Source organism: Erythrolamprus reginae, chromosome 1 (assembly GCF_031021105.1).
Source record: "Erythrolamprus reginae isolate rEryReg1 chromosome 1, rEryReg1.hap1, whole genome shotgun sequence".
Taxonomy (NCBI): Eukaryota; Metazoa; Chordata; class Lepidosauria; order Squamata; family Dipsadidae; genus Erythrolamprus; species Erythrolamprus reginae.
Genome location: NC_091950.1, coordinates 206,372,909 through 206,392,334, shown reverse-complemented (window position 1 = coordinate 206,392,334; position 19,426 = coordinate 206,372,909). Strand labels below are relative to the sequence as shown.

The window sequence follows — 19,426 nt, the reverse complement described above, 5'->3', positions numbered from 1 at the left end:
CATTCTGTTTCGGTATCTTGTGGGGAAAAACATGTAGTGGGGAAACCCAAAAGAGCTCAAGGTCAATTTTTAAAGCTTTTTCCTTCACCATAAAAAGACTTTGATTCCCTTAGTACTCATTTTTCCAACCATGAAATGATGGCACGTGTATCCATATTCATGAACATACTTCTGCTTCTTTTGGAGAGCAACATGTTTGCTATGGTACAAATGAGCAGTCCTTTGGCTTCATGTAGCTTCTCAACATCCAGTTTGAGCCCCTACCACTCCGAGACATGCTGTCCAAATTCATAAACCAAGTAGTTGAATTTAAGATGGGAATTACCCAAATTAAATGTGGGAGTGGATGTGGAGCATGACAACCCTATTACCTATCTTTCCATCCTCAACATATAAATGATTTGGGGAGATACTGCTATGTAGGGCCTTGGATACATTGAGGGCAAGAATAGAAACCTCTCCTATTCTTATTTCCACAGGTCAAAACTCTTGACCCTGTCCTTTCCGGGGGAAAAAAGTTTGCTCCTGTAGCCCTCCCGAAGATTGGAAAGTTGAGCTTTGGCCCAGAGCCTTTAAATATAGCTGTCCTCGAGGATAAAATCTTCCACTATGGAAAAGTGCTTTTTGTTTATCATATGAACAAATAGTATATTGGTGCCTTCAGGCCCAAGGATTATCCTTTTTAGTGGGTTTCTTTACCCTCCTTTAGTAGAAATAGAAAATTTCTTTTCCTCATTTGAGAACTGGCATCATAGTATAGGAGAAAGGGGCAGAGAATATGATGCAGTCTATTGTATCATTTGGCTGCTCTTTTCCTTGAATTTTACATGGTTTATAAGAATGGAATAGGGATGCTGCTTGTGGGTTTTAACATTTGGGAAGGGAGAAGGAGAATTTAATGAGAAAAGTGAATGTTCTGGGTGATCTCTAACAGATAAGACTTATAGGTGAGGGTGAGCTGAGGGAGTGTAACCTTTGCAGACTGTGTTGTGGTTTTAGCTTTATTATTTACATAATTTATTCCTGATTTCTATGTGGAGTGAAAAGTGAGGAGTTAAACCACTTATGTGAAAAAGAACAAGGACATAAAAAGTGTTTCTGGTGAACAGGACTTTAGGCATGTTTTGCTAGAGAAAAATTCAAGGTATGGCTATCTTAGAAATTAAGGTATGGCTATCCAGAAATTAATATGTAAAAGAATTGAATGTGTTAAATTAATTAATTAATGACAGCATGTGTTTCAGTTTTCGAGCAGCCTTTGTTTATAGCAGTATTTGAAAATGTCATCAAGAAAATGTCATCAAGGAATGTTGAACTAGATAGGATTAAATTAGCTATGTGATGACAGATTTTGAGCATCAGTACATATTCTGAGAGCTGATGTACCAATTAGAAAAATATAAAATTCTCTATGATTATAGATTTCTCAGAGCTTATGCACCTGTATTAACATTTATAGTATTATACATCACTTTTACTAGACAGGATACTGCAGTGGGGAAAGAAACAGGTTGCTCAAAACAAAGAACTTGGATTGGTGCATTTTTAAAAAATAAAGTGCTGATAGATTCAAATTTGACAAGTGAGTCCCATTGGAAATTCAGAGGTCTTCTATACCTAATTATGATGATCAGATCAATGGCAATGCTGAAATGCATGCTATAGAAGGATGGTGCTTCCCCCACCCCCCAAGTGCAGCAGAATAGGCAGCAATTCAAGGCAGAAAATATGAGCAGTCCTGCCTGGCCCTAATGTAGTACTATCACTCTTTTATTCATAGACTCCATTATATTCTTCATCTATAACATGGGAAATAGCACAGAGTGGTTCAGCTGGAGTCTTTCAAGAGTTCTGGCTGAAATTTCATAAACATTGGGTGCTGTTTTTCAGATATTGAATTACGTGCCTCGTGTGGCAAACTTAATTTGCGATCATATAAAAAATAGGCATTTGATTTAAAATCAGCCACTTTACTAGAAGTGGCTATGGGCTCTGAGCTCTTTAAGTATCCCAGTAGAGTGAGAACAGTGTGGGATTTTAGGGAAGGAAGCCTTGCTGGTTTTGATTTATTGTGTGTACCATTTGGGGGGTGGGGTGGGATGAGGGAGGAGACATAAATTTTTAATTTTTTAAAAATTGTATTTGGAATTAACTGTTGCTGTGTACTAAACCCTCTTGTTACAAGTCCTAATAAATAAATTCCCCAAAACTTGCACTATCCTCTTTGACAATTGTCTTGAATTGTCTTGAACTTTTTCATGATTTTTTTACTGTGCACTTAAGTTATTACTAGATCTAAACCTATTGGTTTCTGGTGTAAGAATTAAAATGAAGGCTCTCATAAATATTTTAAGTCTAAAAATTGTAGGATAAATGGTTGTTAACATTGATGTCCTTAAAGAGTGTTTGGAAGAGGAAAAAAGATGCGTTGAACTGCCAACCTAGATTGTGGTTAGTGTCCTTCTTTGAACATGGACAGGTTGATCAATTTGATTATCTGCACGAACAGGCTGGTGTCCAGTAGCCACTTGAATTTCATCAGCTAAACCAGTTAGTTTTCTCATGCAATGTTACATTAGCATATCACCTCTACTTCTAATACCCGAGACATTACTTTAAAACTAGCCAATTCTCCAAATTGTGTGTTATTTGATATCAACTGTTCTCTTTAATGTGTTCACAAGAAATGAACAGTGACTGTTTTATGTTCAAGAAGTAAAGGTATTTGGTGAAATTTCATTGCCCCTATCTTGGGTGACTTTGTTTTGGAAATATATATACAGTATAGGTGTATAAATATCAGGGTTTTACTAAAAGATCACATTTACAAGATAGTAAAAAATATGTGCTGTCAGATACAAAAAAGTTGCATTTTTGCATTTTCAGTATGTTACTAGTTCCTTATAAGGAGAGCTGAAAAAAATGAAAGTTTGGGCAAGGTTTTAAACCTCTTGATACTGTTTCAAGGCTTTTGAAAAAAGGGCTCCCAAGATTTGTTCTGCTTTATTGTTTGTGTAGTTTCCATGCAGCATTCTTTCACTGAGTTTTACTTTTCTAGTTTAATAACTATTTGGCAAACCAGAGCCAGCAAACACAGGCAAAATATTAAAAGACAAAATATTCTCCCTCATTGCATTAGCATCCTTCAGTCTCAAAAGACCATGATATCATGCTCTGGATCCCCATCATACAATTAGAAATAATAGAATAGAATAGAATAGAATAAAATAGAATTCAATTATTTATTGGCAAAGTGTGATTGGACACACAAGGAATTGTATTTAGTGCATATGCTCTCTGTACATAAAAGATACATGTGTAAAGAATCATGTGGGACAATACTTAATGATTGTCATAGGGTACAAATAAGCAATCAGGAAACAGCATTAATATAAATCATAAGGATACAAGCAACAAAGTACAGTCATAAGTGGGGAGAGATGGGTGATAGGAACAATGAGAAGACTAGTAGTAATAATAATGCAGCCTTAGTGAATAGTTTGACAGTGGTGAGGGAATTATTTTTTTATCAGGCAGAGTAATGGCATTTGGGGGAAAACTATTCTTGTGTCTAGTTAACTTGGTGAGCAGTGCTCTATAGCGTTGAGGATGCGAGGGGTCAGTAAATATTTTCACGGCCTTTTTTTAAGCTTGTGCAGTATACAGGTCCTCAATGGAAGGCATGTTGGTAGTAATTGTATTTCTGCAGCTCTGATTAGCCTCTGAAGTCTGTGTCTTGCTGGGTTGCAGAACTGAACCAGACAGTTACAGAGATGCAGATGACAGACTCAATGATTCCTCTGTAGAACTGTATCAGCAGCTCCTTGGGCAGTTTGAGCTTCCTGAGTTGGTGCAGAAAGAACATTCTTTGTTGTGCTTTTTTGATGTGTGGTGACCATTTTAGGTCTTGGGATATAATAGAACCTAGAAATTAGAAGGTCTCTACTGTTGATACTGTGCTGTTTAGTATTCTAAGAGGTAGTAGAGTTTCTCCTAAAGTCTACCATTATTTCTATGATTTTGAGTGTGTTCAGTTCCAGATTGTTCCGGTTGTACCATGAAGCTAGTTGTTCAATCTCCTGTCAGTATGTGGTTTCATTGTCTCAAGTGAGACCAATCACCATTGTATCATCTGCAAACTTCAGTAGTTTAACAGATGGATCGTTTGAGATGCAGTCATTGGTTTATAGAGAGAAATGGTGAAAGAATACAGACTGGGGGAGGGGGCTGTCCTAATTGTACAGGTATCTGATGTGATTTTGCCTAGCTTCACCTGCTGCTTCCTGTCTGTTAGGAAGTTTGTGATCCATTAAGTGATTTAGTTTAGTTAGAAGAATGGCCGGTATGATGGAACTGAAGTCTACAAAGAGGACCCTTGCGTAAGTCTTTGGAGATTCAAGATGTTGTAGGATGTAGTGCAGATATTAAAGTTTGTTGTCAAAACCAGAAGCATATACAGATGACTGATTCAGCAGGGGTGGAGGGGTGGTGTGTGTGTCTAACAGCGGATCTGTGATGGTTTTCAAATGGGACATCACTAGCCTTCAAAGCTTTTCCTAACTACAAATATTAGAATAATTTGTCTGTAGTCATTCAGTTCCTTGATGGAGGGCTTCCTTTGGCACTGGAATAATAGTGGAGTGTTTGAAGCAAGAAGGAACATGGCATATCTCTAGTTATTTGTTGAAGATTTGGGTGAAGATGGGGGCCAATTGGCTAGCACAGACTTTTAAGCAAGGAGTCATCTCGTTTGGGCCTGGTGCTTTTCCTAGCTTCTGTCTGTGAAATAGATCTTGCACTTCTTTTTCTGTGATCACTAGGAGTTGTGAACCCAACGGGATGGGGTCAGTTGAAGGAGGTTTGGCTGTTGTTGGTGTGCCTGGGGTGGAGGTTGCGGAGATAGGTGGCTGTAGTTTCTTTTCAAACCTGCAGTAAAACATGTTCAGGTCATTTGCCAGTTTGGGAAGATGGTTTGCTGTAACCGGTGATGTTTTCCACATGTTTGTTGGTTCATTTGTTGAGAACTGATTCCTTAGCTTTTCAGAGTAGCTTCCTTTTGCTGCTCTGATCTCTCTTGTTAATACATTTCTGGCCTGGTTGTATAGCATTCTATCACCTTTTCTGTAGGCTGCCTCTTTGGAACGACATAGCTGCTTAAGTTTAGCTATGAACCAAGTTTATTGTTACTATAAATTCGCAAGTTCCTGGTGGGTACACATAGGTTTTCACAGAAGCTAACATATGTAAAGCAGAGAAGATCACTCATTAGCACCTCATTAGGGCTAAAAAAGGCTCAGCTGATTGCCGGAGGGAGAAGCAATGAAAGAAGCAGGCAAAGGGAAGATTGTTTAGCTAGCAAAGTATGGAAGATCCCCTTAGTACAGTGGTCCCTCGACTTGCGCGTTCTCGATTAGCGCAAAACGCTGCAACGCGGTTTTTCAAAAAATATTATTTAAAAAAATAAAATATTAAAAAATAAAATTTTTTTTATTCTGTTCCCTGAATGGAGACCGCCGGCCGCTCAATCGGGCCGGCAGGGAACAGAATGGAGCCTTCCGCGGCGGGGCTGGTAAGGGGGGGAGCCGAGGGGGGAGCCGAGCCCAGCCCCGTGGCATTCGCTTTCCTCCCGCCGGCAGCCGACTGATCGTGGGCTCCTTCGCAACCTCGGAGAGCTTCCTGGTTTTCGTGAGCTTTCATGCCCCGGAAGCTCTCCGAGGTTGCGAAGGAGCGCACAATCAGTCTCGGCTGCGGGTGGGAGGAAGGCGAATCCCCCGTGGGCTCCGTTACATCTTCTGCTGCCAGCCAGGCCATGCTGGCGGCAGCGGAACAATCGCTGGCTGTCAACTTTTCTTTTTAAAACTGGGCAGGAGCTGACTTGCCTCCCCAGTGCTAAAAAGAAAAGTTGACAGCCAGCGCTACGACTGACGGAATGCTGAGCCTCCCGGTGGAAGGCTGCCGCTTGGCCGGGGAGGCTCGGCCGAAAGGGGCTGGAGCGGCAGAGCCGAGCACGCCTTCCGCCCGGGAAGTCCTGCCCCTTCATCCCCACCCCTCGCCCCTGTGGTCGGCGGGGATGAAAGGGCAGGACTCCCTGGGTGGAAGGCGTGCTCGGCTCTGCCGCTCCAGCCCCTTTCGGCCGAGCCTCCCCGGCCAAGCAGCCAGGGAAGTCGAGCCAGGCGTGGCGGCGGCAGCGCTGCTTCTCCGGTCGCCCGGTCCTCTCCTGCCTCCTGCGCCGATGTTCCCCGCTGCGACGGAAGGCAGTCGCTTGGCTAGGGAGGCTCGGCCGAAAGGGGCTGGAGCGGCAGAGCCGAGCACGCCTTCCACCCAGGGAGTCCTGCCCTTTCATCCCCGCCGACCACAGGGGCGAGGGGTGGGGATGAAGGGGCAGGACTTCCCGGGCGGAAGGCGTGCTCGGCTCTGCCGCTCCAGCCCCTTTCGGCCGAGCCTCCCTAGCCAAGCGACTGCCTTCCGTCGCAGCGGGGAACATCGGCGCAGGAGGCAGGAGAGGACCGGGCGACCGGAGAAGCAGCGCTGCCGCCGCCACGCCTGGCTCGACTTCCCTGGCTGCTTGGCCGGGGAGGCTCGGCCGAAAGGGGCTGGAGCGGCAGAGCCGAGCATGCCTTCCGCCCGGGAAGTCCTGCCCCTTCATCCCCACCCCTCGCCCCTGTGGCCGGCTCATCCAGGGGGGCGTGTGTGGACTGGCAAGCGGCAAGCGGGAAGACCAAGGGAAGGTTCCTTCAGCCGCCCAACACCTGATCCGCTCCGCAGCGCGGCAGCAGCGAGGAGCCGAAGATGGGGTTTCCCCTTTGCCTTTACCCCATCTTCGGCTCCTCGCTGCTTCCGCGCTGCGGAGCAGATCAGCTGTTGGGCGGCTGAAGGAATCTTCCCTTGGTCTTCCCCGCCGCCCACACGCAAACTCCACCATCTGCGCATGTGCGGCCATGAAAAAAATGGCGCACATGCGCAGATGGTGGTTTTACTTCCGCATCCAATATAACGCGGAAATCGGTTAGCGCGGGAGGTCTTGGAACGTAACCCCCGCACTAACCGAGAGATCACTGTACCTTGTTAGGGCTAAAAAAAAAGCTTAGTAAAAGCTACATTTGCAGTATAAGATACACCTACATTTTCAGCCTCTCTTTGTGGGTGGGGTGGGGGAGGTGCATCTTATATGTCGAAAAATATGGTACCTTTGTTAGAATCACCTAGAATAACGGCCAGTGAATCTGGATATTTGGCTTCACCATAATCTGATCAGATATAGTTCGTACAGCCTTGTTTACATACACTTGTGGCAAGATATACATGTAATTAGTAGAAATGGTGTGAACTCACATGGAAAATAAAAAGATTTGCAGATTAATAAGTAAAGACTCTAAATTTTCATCACAGAATTTGTGTATTATGGTTATGTTTTGAAACCAGCTATTGTTGATACATATATACACACATAAACCACCTCCTCCCCCACCCATAGTTCTGCAATCCTGTCTGCTCTAAGTGTCTGTAACCCTGGTATATTCATAAAATTGTCATCAATTTCCTGTTTAGCCAGGATTCAATAAAGCCTAGGGCAGATGCATTGTAAAAATCAGAATTGCATATGTTTAAAAGGAGTATTTCATCCCTCTTATTAGCAAGTGAATGTACATTGGTAAGAAAGATTGAAGGGAGTGGGTTTTTTAAAATTCCCTTATTCCTTAATCTATTTAAAATTTCCCTCCTTTTACCTCTTCGTCTCTGCCATCTGCATTTGCTTTTAGTGATCCATAGTTTCAGGGAATTAGCTTCATCCTATGTTAAAATCTCCGTGTTTGTAAAGACAGGTGGGGGTGAGGTTAGAGATCTACTCCTTAAAGAAACATTCCATAATTCTTAGCAGATGGTCTTGTGAGTATGACTCAGTGTTATATAGGGTCTTACTGAGTGTTATATAGGGTTTTTAGTTGTACTTTTAAAAATATATTAACGAAGACAATGTAAGAAGGATATCGCTGTCATCGAATGGGGCAGGCTCCTCTGTCAAGGATCCCAAACCTGAAGGGGGCGGTGCAGACCAGAGATTCCTTGTCTGTGCTTGTTGTGGTTGTTGGGCATACTGTTGTACCCCTGTCGCTATTCCCTGGGAGTATGCATTTGAAATAATGTCCTGAAGGGCAGGGGACATGCGTTGCCATGTGTCTGGCTGTGCCCTAAGCCCAGCAGCTGTAGGGGTAAACGAAGCTGAAGGGCCCTGCATACTTCTCATTGAATGACCTGCAGACCCAGGTCTGGCCCAGGATGGGCCTGGAGAAGACATGACCTGAGGCAGGAGTGGTTGATGCCATTCAGGTGACCAGTCCCCTTCAGTGAAGCCCCCTGTAGGCCCAAAGGTGGACTGAGGGGTTAGGGGTTCTGAGGCCTGTGTTAATTGCCTCAAGGGCAATGGCTGTGTTGCTGGCAGGGTGTGGAGAGCAGCCTCCAACTTCTGCTCTAAGATCTTAATGCGCTTTTCAGCTTCTTTGAGGGAGGAGGCAGAAGCAGAGGTATGCGAGGCCTTGGATTTTTCTTTGGCCTTACCCTTGCCCTTGGACACTGTAGGGGAGGAAGCCGTCTTGTCGCTCCCTGATTGATCCTCCATTCTGCTTGTGAAGCGGACGTAATTGTTTGCAAGGTTGTATCCTCTGTATAACCGATTGAATTGCCTCGTCAGGTCATTCCAAAATGGCTACCATGCCTCCTTGCAGTTTGCGCAGGCATACTAGGGACCTGCGTCCCTTTCGCGCCTATCAGTTGCCGGAAATAGCGCTTTTGCGCCTTCCGGAGCAATTTTGGCACTTGAGAAGCAGCTTCCAAAATGCCCCCCCCCCATGGCTATCCGCGGCATATTGGGGCTTGCTGTTGCTGTGGCCTCCAATTCTCGCTGTCCCGCGCATCGCTGTCCTGATGTTCTTCTCCGACGACCCTGTCATCGGCTCGCCCTTTCGCCCGTCCAGCAGTGGCGACGCATCCGGCGGTTGCCCAACAGCTGAGAGGCGCTGCACTGCCTCTCCACCGGGAACCTCTTCAGGGGCTTCCCGGGAACATCATCGAGCCTCCCAGTGGGGGGGCCGGACCTCCCCACCTTCGGCTCGCAGCCCTACTTTGGCCTCGGAGGCCAGGGACCCCAGGCTAAGGTGCTCCTCTTTGGGGCAATTCCCTCGAAGGGAAGAGGTCCCCTGAGGAGGAAATGATGGGGGTGTTGCCTGCGGAGGGCAGAGACCCCATCCAGGCAATCTTCATAACCTGCAAGACAAAAGAGAAAACATTAAAAAGCTAGATTTTACAGTTTATTCTAAGAGCAAAAACTCAGCAGTCTCTACACTGGGACTGAGTTTTTAAAACTGAGCTCATGGGGACTACAAGGGGGCGGTACTTAACTAATATGTAAATTTTAAACTCAGTCTCTACCAATGGGACTGGTAAATTACCCATGTTGGACTCTCCTTCCAAGTGCAGTTGAGAACATTTTGGGTTCTGGGTGGAAAAGCTGTGGTGATTTCAACCTTGGTGAGCTAGTATGAGAAGATCTAGCTGAACAGCCACACGTAGGAGGGGAAAAATATTTCAACAGCTTCTAAACGTTGATAAGCTGTACAGCACCCAGCAAGGTGTTCTACTTCACTTTCCCGAATACTGGTGGGCAGTTTTGCCAGGTGGATGCCTTCTAGAGCAGAAGCAAATTATCCCTTGAAACAACCTCAGACAAATTTAACTATATCTTTATTGACTTGTGCATATTCCATTGTATAATGATTTCTTAGTACTTTCCATGAATGCATTTTTATTTCTTTACCCATGCTTTAAAAAAGTATATTTATACATATTTATAGAATATTTATATAGAGCTCTTCTCAATTTTAAGTTCTTACTTGCAAAGAGATTTCATTCTTGAAAGGATATGGGGAGGCAGTCTCATTCAGAAAAAATGTGCAATTTTTTCCTGTAAAGTGGTAAACATATGAATATATTTACAGCACATAGCACACATTGGCTACACAGACAAAATCATTGATTTAACATTGGTGGTTTACATGTGCATAATCAGATACAAGAATCACCACCATTGACTCCGTCCAATGGCTGCAAAACAAATCAAATGTTCTTTTCCACAATTTACAATCTTAAAATTTACAATTACAAAATAGGAAAAGCAGGAATAAGCAGACAAATATTGATCTCCCCCATTTTCTGATGACAAAATATGAAGATTGGGGGTCGGGGGAGAGAAATGTTGCAGCACAGTCACAAATAGGTATCTTAGAATGAGACCCACATTAAAATAAAGGCAATACCCATTTTGATCAGAAACCTTGTTTTCCAAAACATTTGTACTATGGCCTGCGCTCATGAAGATGTAAGTAGTCCTTGAGAGAACTGTCACAGGCTATCCTATTTTTTTTTGGTAGACAAGGTCTTCCCAAATTTGCGGGGCTGTCCTATTCACTGCTGAGAGCATTGAATACCATACAGAAATTCTCTTAACTCTCCAGTCTACACATTCTAATATCCACCAGGAAAAATAGGCCAGTCATAACAATGCAAGAAAGTACTATATGAGCCAGATGCTCCTTCCTGTTACATTTGTGGAAGCTTCTCTATAAGCTTCAAATGTGTGAACTAGGGAAGAATACAGTATAATTAGTTGAAGGACATCCAGGAACCAAATTTAAACTGAACCCTACACTGAAGCAGCAGATACCAAATAACATTTTGTACATTACGTAAGACTGAAGATTACTGACATGATTGAAATAGTTTGCTATCTAATGATAAGTTCCATAACCACAAATGGCAAGCATTTTATGCTTTAACGAAATAAGAGCTCTAGTTTTAGATAACAATCGGTTCAGCTGTAATGTATCATAGGACTAATCATCCATTCATGTAAGGTTAGAGGTATACATGTATAACATATGCAGCACACAGAGAAATAGTTCATAGGAGAGAGGTAATTGTGATGTACAATTTTCCTGCCCAGGGACCTCAGGCCCTGTGGGCAGCCATAGGGATTGATGGAAATTCCCTTTGGTCTTACCACATTCCTCTCAATAAAGATAGAGTTTCATCACATTTTAAAAATATTTTTATCTTTTATATATTTTCAATAATTATTCAAAAGAATAATTTATTAATAGGTTTAAAGGGCATATAGAAGTCACTTAAAATATTGTGAAGAATCATTTCATCCTATTGTTATTAGGCAGTAGCTATGTATTTTAGTCATACATGCTTGCAGAATAATTCTAGCAAATTTGCTTTTGGTTCTAACCCTGTTTTTTAAAAAAAATCTAAAATCCAATTTATATATTTTAAGAATTAAGTATTTAAGGCTAAAAAACTGTTCAAATTTATATTTTACTAATCAATGTATGAACAAAAAAAATGCCAGTGGAAATGAGATCAAAAGCTGAATTGAGCATTAATTCAGACATCCTCTCTTCATGATATTTAGGTATGCAACCATCTCTGGGTTTATTTGCGCTTTTTGACTTCTCCGTTTGAAAGTTGATATACTAAAATCTCAAGATTAGAGCCTTTTGGGGAACATTTTGAAGGCTATAGATATTAAACATATTTAAAATCCTAATTCAAAAAGAAAATATGAGTGCTTGAAAAATCTGATACAGAACTGAGGCCTTTGGAAAGGAATTAGAAGATAGATTAGATTAGATTAATTTGATTTGTATGCCGCCCCTCTCCGGAGACTCGGAGTGGCTCAGGGCAGTGATTCTGATAGAAAATGCACCCTACCTATTTGGTTCAAAACCAATCAAATTGACACTGCTCTATGAAGCTTCACTTTTCAGATACTTAAACAAAGGCCCTTGAGAAGGGTTGAAAAGGGAAGAGCCGCAAGGGCAGAAACAGTGATGTACTAAAACCAGAGGAAGTTAACCAAAAGGGGCAAAGAAAGGAAGTAATGAGACTTCATTATGTTGGTAACAGATAGATACCTCCTTAGAGAAATAAAATGTAGAAATCTGCCTGCAAAATGGGAGAAACCAGGAAAGAAAGTTCTATATTAATATTCTTTTTAAAAGGCATCACTGTGCTCTTCCTCCTGCTGCTGCTGACCAGGTCAAATTCTGTATCAAAAACCTTCCTTAGAGCACATAATTTAATTTGATGGCCTCAGATATTTAACTGGTTACCATTTTTTTTTTTTGAAAAAGTGGGTACTGCTTATTTTTTTTTTTTGCATATGACAATATTTTGTTACAATTCGTGAATGCAGGCGGTACTTCAATACTGCCTGTCTCCAAAGAAACATGAAGGTTCAAAGGAATGAGGTGAACAAATTCTGCCTTACAGAATTTCTCTCAGTTTCATACTCACAAAACGAGACCTTTCTCTCCCACAGCCAACAAGCGGCAGCAACAGCAGCAACCAACAGGAATAAAAAGGCAGAGCACCAATGCATTCTCAAAGCAAAATAAAGTTAAAAAAAGACCATACCATAAGACATAATCCAAATATGTGTTAAAAGTACACTAATGCAAATGTAGTTAATAGTTAAGGACACTTTGTAATCCTAAACACTTTGAAAGATACAAAAAAAAAAGTGCCTTCTAATAGCAGTACTTTAAAAATGCACAAAATGGTATATTATTATTGCTCAGGTAAAATATTGTCAAATAGGAAAAATATGCCCAGGATACATCTGGGGTAGAGCAAATCATCTATGATTTCAGCATCCGATGACATAGCACCACTTTTCTGTTGTTGAGAGTTATTTTTGAAACCAAGTTCTACAAAGGAAAAAAATGTCATATTTTCTTACTTCTTTCTAGAACAAATGCTCTGCAATGAACCATTTTGTAATAATTCTAACAGAAGTCCAGGTGTGTGTGTGTGTGTGTGCGTTAGTCATTTTAAATGTCTAATCTTCAGGAGTAACTTCTGGTTACTACATCCTACCTGGATGAGACTGTGCTAACCTCTGAGGGTTCAAACTCTAATCCAAACTACCGGTAGTAACTCTGGATCTTTTAAACCAGTGATGATGTCTTCATGAACTATCAGTTACAACTGTCAATTAAAAAAAAAACTTTACAATACTCTGGTATTGCACAGCACATGCACAGCAGTTATTGTAAGTTGTTTTATACATTCTAGGATATTTCTGATTAAAACAGTAATTCTGTAATTAGTATTTGACTTACCCACAAAGCTTAGTGGAAGAAGAGCTATTTCACTTAAAGGTCATAAATTGTGAGATGGCTGAAACCAATGCTTCTCTTAGAGTTTAGTTTTTATACCAAAATGCACACCACTCCTGTTCTTTCAACATAATTTTATAGTTGCTTCCTCCGATACTGTTGATTTAAGCTGTGTTATCCCATGGTATTCATCTGCCATGTTCTTTTAAGGCAAGCTATAGCATCCTCACCAATTACTGGTTTTGAATGTTCATAAAGAATTTTCCTTTTAAGAGTTTGTATGTCTAATTAAGTTTTATTCTGAAGAGAGAGGGGGAAGGGAGGGAGGGAGGGAGGGAGGGAGGGAGGGAGGGAGAGAGAGAGAGAGAGAGAGAGAGAGAGAGAGAGAGAGAGAGAGAGAGAGAGAGAGAGATATGCACCCTCTATATGTAAACTTGTACACAGGCAATTTGATGAGCAGCACCAGTTAAGAGAGATGGTGATCAGACATGACAGCAGCATATCTCGAGTGCCTTCTGGTACACCATTTTCACTTAACCAAAACAGACATGTATGTGATAGTGAATTAAATGTTGTTAATTTAAATCAAGCATCATCAGTCCAAATTATCCCAATGAGGGTTTGGGGAATGATGATCTGGTTTCCAATGCACAACATTCTGATATGTTTAATTCCTTACAGATTCCTCTTTAGAACGTGTGACTGGAACATTAAGTTTAAGACCAATCCTACTGGTGTTTATTTGGGAGAAAGTTCTGATATATTTTAAGAGGCTTTTCCCCCTTAAAGAATTCTAGAACAGAATGCCTTTATTACCCAACATCTTAAACTGCAGCCCCACTGAACAGCATTTTTCTTTTTCTCTATATGGATTTCTATTCAGTAGTATTACAACCAGAATGTTTTGGTAGACTGTGTCCAAATTTTTCAACCAATTGATTCTGCGCAGACTGACCGAATTTGCCAGCCCTGCATACCCGTTACGAACTGCCCAAAGATGTTTCCAATGATCTAAGGTGCCCCAACATTTTAGCGAATGACTTTTCTAATACATCACCCAATTTCTGATAAAAACCTCAGTTAACTGAAACAATAAATACAGATGTACAAAAACATTCTGGTGAGCCTCTACAATTCCAACAAAATATTTCACAATATATTATATACCTACATTTATAATACATGCACCCACATGTCCCACATTGACAGACAACAGTTATTTCCTGAACAGCAGGAAAAATAGTGTTAAAGATTTTGGTCCAATCCTTATGTAGTATTTGAACTTTGAAGTAGTACTCATCCCATCCTTAATCCCCAATACACAGAACACAAATCAGCAAAGCTTCAGGGACCGTTTCTGGAAGTGAACATAGTCACTACCAATAGCTACTGTTAAAACAGACTTCTTCAGTTCACGGATATTAAGATGAGGCGTCTCAGTACCAGATATGTCCCGGTTAGGGTTTGCTGGCAATGCAGAAGGTCTCCTAAACATCACCAGTCCCTAGACAATTTGGTGTTTTGATCCCTCTTTGGAGGTGCTGGAGGTGGGCCTCTCCGTAAGGTTGCATAGCCTAATATATGACTACCCCCAAAGTTGCTGGTCTTCTGCTTGTCTGTCAGAAGTTCTGGTGGGGGTGGGGGCAAGGCCATGTCATCCATTGTAGCAGTTGGCTCAGCTCTGGATATCCGGGCAGAGGAGAGGGAGCTATGTCGAGTGATGGACTTACGCTGCAGAGTCCTATTCAAATCAGCCAGAAAACCAGGCTGAACGCTAAGGCCGGACTTGGGTGAGGTGGGCACTTGTGCGCTGACAGCAACTTGCGACTCCATAATTTCTGCTTGCGTGAGACGGGTGCTGTCATTGCGTTTGGGACGCGTTGGAGGGGGAGCTTTCTTCCCCGATGACTTAGACCACGGCTGAGGTTGGGGATTGACAACAGCAACCTTTGGCGAGGTATTGCCTGAAAAGATAGCAGGTATTTCTACGGGAGGTAAAGGAAGATCGATTTCAGGTGGTGGAGGGGGGAAGTCTGAATCTGAGGGAGGAGAAGGAAATTCCTCGGCAGCACCCTTGCCTAGTGCTCCTGTGGCAGGGGCTTTTGTTGAAATACCTGCCTGCTGAAGAACGATTGGCAGGCAGAGTTTCCCTGGCTTTGGAGGAGCTGCAGGTGGAGTTGGGGATTCCTTGCCAGGAGATCCGGAGGGCTCCGGGGGATGCGCAAATTTGCTAACTAAGACATCCACTGAAGGTCTTTTAGGTTCACTGCACTCAACTGAACTGTTTGATTTTATACTGGAATTGCGCTGAGGTGTAGGAGGTGGCTTTTTTCCTCCCGGACTGGAAGTCTTACTACCTTTTTTGACCGGAGAACCTCCTGACTTATCTGGTGTAGGGGATACGATCAATGGAGAAGACGACGGAGAAGGCGGAGGAGGAAATGCTAGGCTACTTTCAGGGGGTGGAGGAGGAAAATCAGGAGACGGAGCAGAGGTTGGCTGCCATTTTGGCTTGGCTTTTACGGCTGGAGGAGACTGAGGTGGTACACTCAGAGGGGCAGGTTTTAAAGGCTGGGGCTCTGAAGCGGGCATGGGAGGAGGGGGAAACTGGCTGGCTATTTGCTTCACAACAGATGGCACAGGAGATTGTGGAGAGGGAGGAAGCTTACTAGAGTGATTCTGCTGCTTGGGCAGAGTAGGTGGTGGAGATGGACCTAATGAAGCAGGAGATAATGGGATTTGTGGGGTGGGGAAACTTGGCTGCTTCTTTATTGCTGAGGGAACAGGAAGTGGCGGCACTGGATGTGTCACGACTGCTGAGATAGATTTTGCAGTGTTTTGCGTAGGGAGAGTCATAGTAGGCTTAGGAGGAGCTTGTGGAGGTGGAGGCGCTGGCCCTGAAGGTGGTGGAGGTGGCAAAGTTGCAGACTGAACAATGTTCTGGTGAACTTGATGAATTTTGAGAGGGGGAGCAGGAGGTGGCGGCGGTGTGAATAGTGGTATTGATGGGTTGGAAGGCACAGGTTTCATGAGCTGTGCCATTGCTGATCCTGGCGTAGGGGGAGGAGGAGGAGGAGGTGGGGGTGGGACTATACCATTTGGAGGTACTAAAATCTGATGTTTTCCTGGAGGCGGGAGGGGGGATGGTGGCTGCTGTATTGCGATAGGTGATTTGTAGAGAAGTCCGCCATGCTGAGAGGCATTCTGTAGTCTTGTTATAGTGCTATATTTCACAAACATTGTTGCTGAGCTAGTTCCAGATGACATAGACTGACCAGGAAGAGGTGGAGGCGGTGGGGGTGGAGGAGGCGGGGGTGGAGGTGGGGGAGGTGGAGGAGGTGGAAGGGGAGGTGATGGTTGTGATGCTGAATATGGAGTAGCTGTTTTAGTTTGTGGAGATAAAGGCGATACAAGTGAAGTGAAAGGTCGGTTTATTGAGTCCATTCGAGCCTAAAGGAGAAATGAAAGCGAAATGTTCAAAAAACAAATTCATGCAAATATCATTTATACTGGCAATTATGATCCTTGTGTGCTCAATATACCTAATTAAGCTGAACTATGAAATACTGAAGAAAAAGTGTCATTTAACTAACAAATAAGGGTGACAGACAAAAACTACACAGCAGCTTGTGTGGGATCACAATTCCACTAAGGAATGTGGATAAGGCAAAATCTCCTTTTGAAAAATTTCAAAGGGCAATTCCTTCTAGAAAAAAAATATATGCCAAAGAGCTGAAAAAATATGTGAACAAGCAATTATGATCAATAGAGTGAGCGCATAGTGAAAACTATCAAAACCTCCATATGATAGCATAAGGAAAGGCATGCACAAATATTTTGCAGGAGGAAACAAGTAGTCAAGGAGAGAAACAGAACAGAAGGTATTGATGAGTTCTGGTCAAGGTGTTAAGGTAATTTACTTTGTAGCATGTTTGTATTAATGTATGGAGCCGAAATAAGCATATCCACATTTTTAAAAAAGTGCCTTGCCCTCCTGATTATGCAATGCTTTCAGTTAAATATTATAAAGCCAAGAATTCCATTGCAAAAAAAGATCTGAAGTTTGGCAAGTAATAGCCTACTGGAGATCTTTCATTCTGGGCAATGTTTTTCAGTAACCCAGGCTAAACCAGAACTACATAGATTAAGGTGGGCGGCATGACAGGGTCAAATTATATTAGGACAGGTTTAAGCACTTGTGAACTGATCAACAAATCTAAAGATTAGAAAAGTTAGTCTGCATGATTTGGGTTGCATCATTCCCCCAGGTTAATAGTTCAAACAAAGCCCCTGACCTTAACTCTACCCCTGCTTAAGCCATCACTGCAGTGGAGCTCAGAGCTGTTCCAGGTTTTGCTTTTGCCACATGAGACTGCAGGGCAACAGGAAAAACAAGAACAAAAACATAGCATGAAACACGGAGGATCAAGGGACAGGGAAACCAATGGGGGACTTCAAGCAACTTTTCCCCACCATGACACATTTTCAGAAGTCAGGAGGCTTTGTTGGTTTACACTTTACACTTTGGCATTTTGCACTAAAAAGAAAGAAAATCGGGACCATCAAACAAGTCCAGGCTTTGTAATGGGACATTTCCTTGCAACAATGATTACACTTACATTAATCTTGCTGGACTCTTCCAACTGAGTTCCTCTCTTCCAAGCTTCTGAAAAGATGGAGCTAACAATACTTTGGGAACGGACATGTCCTGTTTGAGTGTCTGAAACTCCACTGTCAGATTGATTTGAGTGGTTGGACTGAGATTCTGTCAAAAGAAATATTGAAAAATATTTGCAATTTTTGTCCTCATTAAAAAAATTCACAAGTACACTGGCTTAGGTGGACTACTACCACAGTACATTAGAATAGTGAACTGGATGGTATATAATAAGACCGTACTAAATTGGGGAGGGGGGGAGAGCAAGACAAAACAGAAGCCAAATATTATCTTCGGAGAGGGGCGACATACAAGGCATACAAATCTAATAAATTAAATTAAATTAAATTTTGATGCCAATCATATAAACATGCTCTCAATGTACAGATTCTTTTTACTTACTGTATTTTTTGGAGTTTAAGGCACATTTTAGTTTTTGGGGAGGAATATAGGGGGGGGAAATCTGTGGCTACGATCCTTAGTCTGGTCAGCGTCCGCACATGGTTAGGGCTTACAAAAACCTTATTCAGAGGGTAGCAATGAAAAAAAGGAGGAGTGGTTCTCCAGCATCCTGTCCACAAGTGAGAAATCCCCCCCTCCACCGAGAACAAGTAGTCTGGCCCCTGCTGCTCTCCTGGGGCTGCACAGAAGTTCTCACCCTGCCTCTTGCAGCTAGGATTCTGGAGGAGAACTGCCCGCCTCGCCTGCCACCGAGAACAAGCAGCCCTGCCCCTGCTGCTCTCCTGGGGCCGTGTAATGGTCCACACCCTGCTGCTTGCAGCCAGGATTCTGGTGGAGAACCATCACACTCCCTCACCCGCCACCGAGAACAAGAAGCCCTGCCCCTGTACTCTCCTGGGGCTGTACAGTGGTTCTCACCATTCAGCTTAGGAGAACCACTGCCTTCGCCCGCCATTGCTGCTTCTTTTGTGGGATGCCTGAGGCAGCTAGGCCCTCTGGACCATGGATGCATGGCACTGTGGGTTGGGGCTCGTGCGGGAGAACCAGAAACCCTGGCCGGTCCTGGCTGACAGCTCTGCTCCCTTAGGAAGTGATAGCCGGGAACCTGTCTCCCTGTAACTTTGGGTATATGAAATGTTCTTCGCACATGCATGCGTGCCAGGTACCAAGCCAAGTGGCCAGTGCGCATACGCACATTGTAAACAAAGATCATATTCCTGGTGTGCACATACGCACCTGGTGACTGCTCTTTTGGTTTCTAGCATTCCGCGTGCATGAAGACCAGCTCGCTGGCATGCTAGAACCCGGAAGAGCTACAGGCAATGGCTGTGCATGCCACAGGTTTACCATCACAGATTTAGGTTATCAAGCTCCATGAAGAATTCTAGATTAAAGTAGTCCTAATTGAAATAGCTGTAGCTTTTGTTTAAATTCATCCATTACCAGAAACCCATTTCTTCCTTTGGTTCCACTTTGGAAACATTTTACACCCCCACCCCCCCCAAAAAAAATATTGAACCAGAATCTGATTTTCTGTAAGGTAATTGATCCGTGCCCTGAATTCTTGGTTGATGGTGAACACATCTTGACCTTCTTCTATATGGCATACAGTAGAACCCCGACTTACGAG

At 43.1% G+C, this 19,426-nt stretch overlaps 1 protein-coding gene across 5 annotated transcripts in view; it reads right to left on the bottom strand.

Moving 5' to 3' along the window:
* Positions 1-9,721: 9,721 nt before the first annotated feature.
* Positions 9,722-19,426, bottom strand: part of RAPH1 (Ras association (RalGDS/AF-6) and pleckstrin homology domains 1) — an 86,909-nt gene continuing 77,204 nt past the window's right edge. For 4 of the 5 annotated variants that reach the window (XM_070731990.1, XM_070731992.1, XM_070731991.1 and 1 more), the window contains 2 exons: positions 17,798-17,943; positions 9,722-16,628 (listed from right to left, as the gene is read on the bottom strand). In XM_070731990.1, the coding sequence (XP_070588091.1) occupies positions 14,673-16,628; positions 17,798-17,943 (2,102 nt within the window). In that variant the 3' untranslated portion in view covers positions 9,722-14,672. Of the gene's footprint in view, positions 16,629-17,473; positions 17,551-17,797; positions 17,944-19,426 lie in introns of all 5 variants that reach the window. The other variant, XM_070731995.1, reaches the window with a different exon arrangement.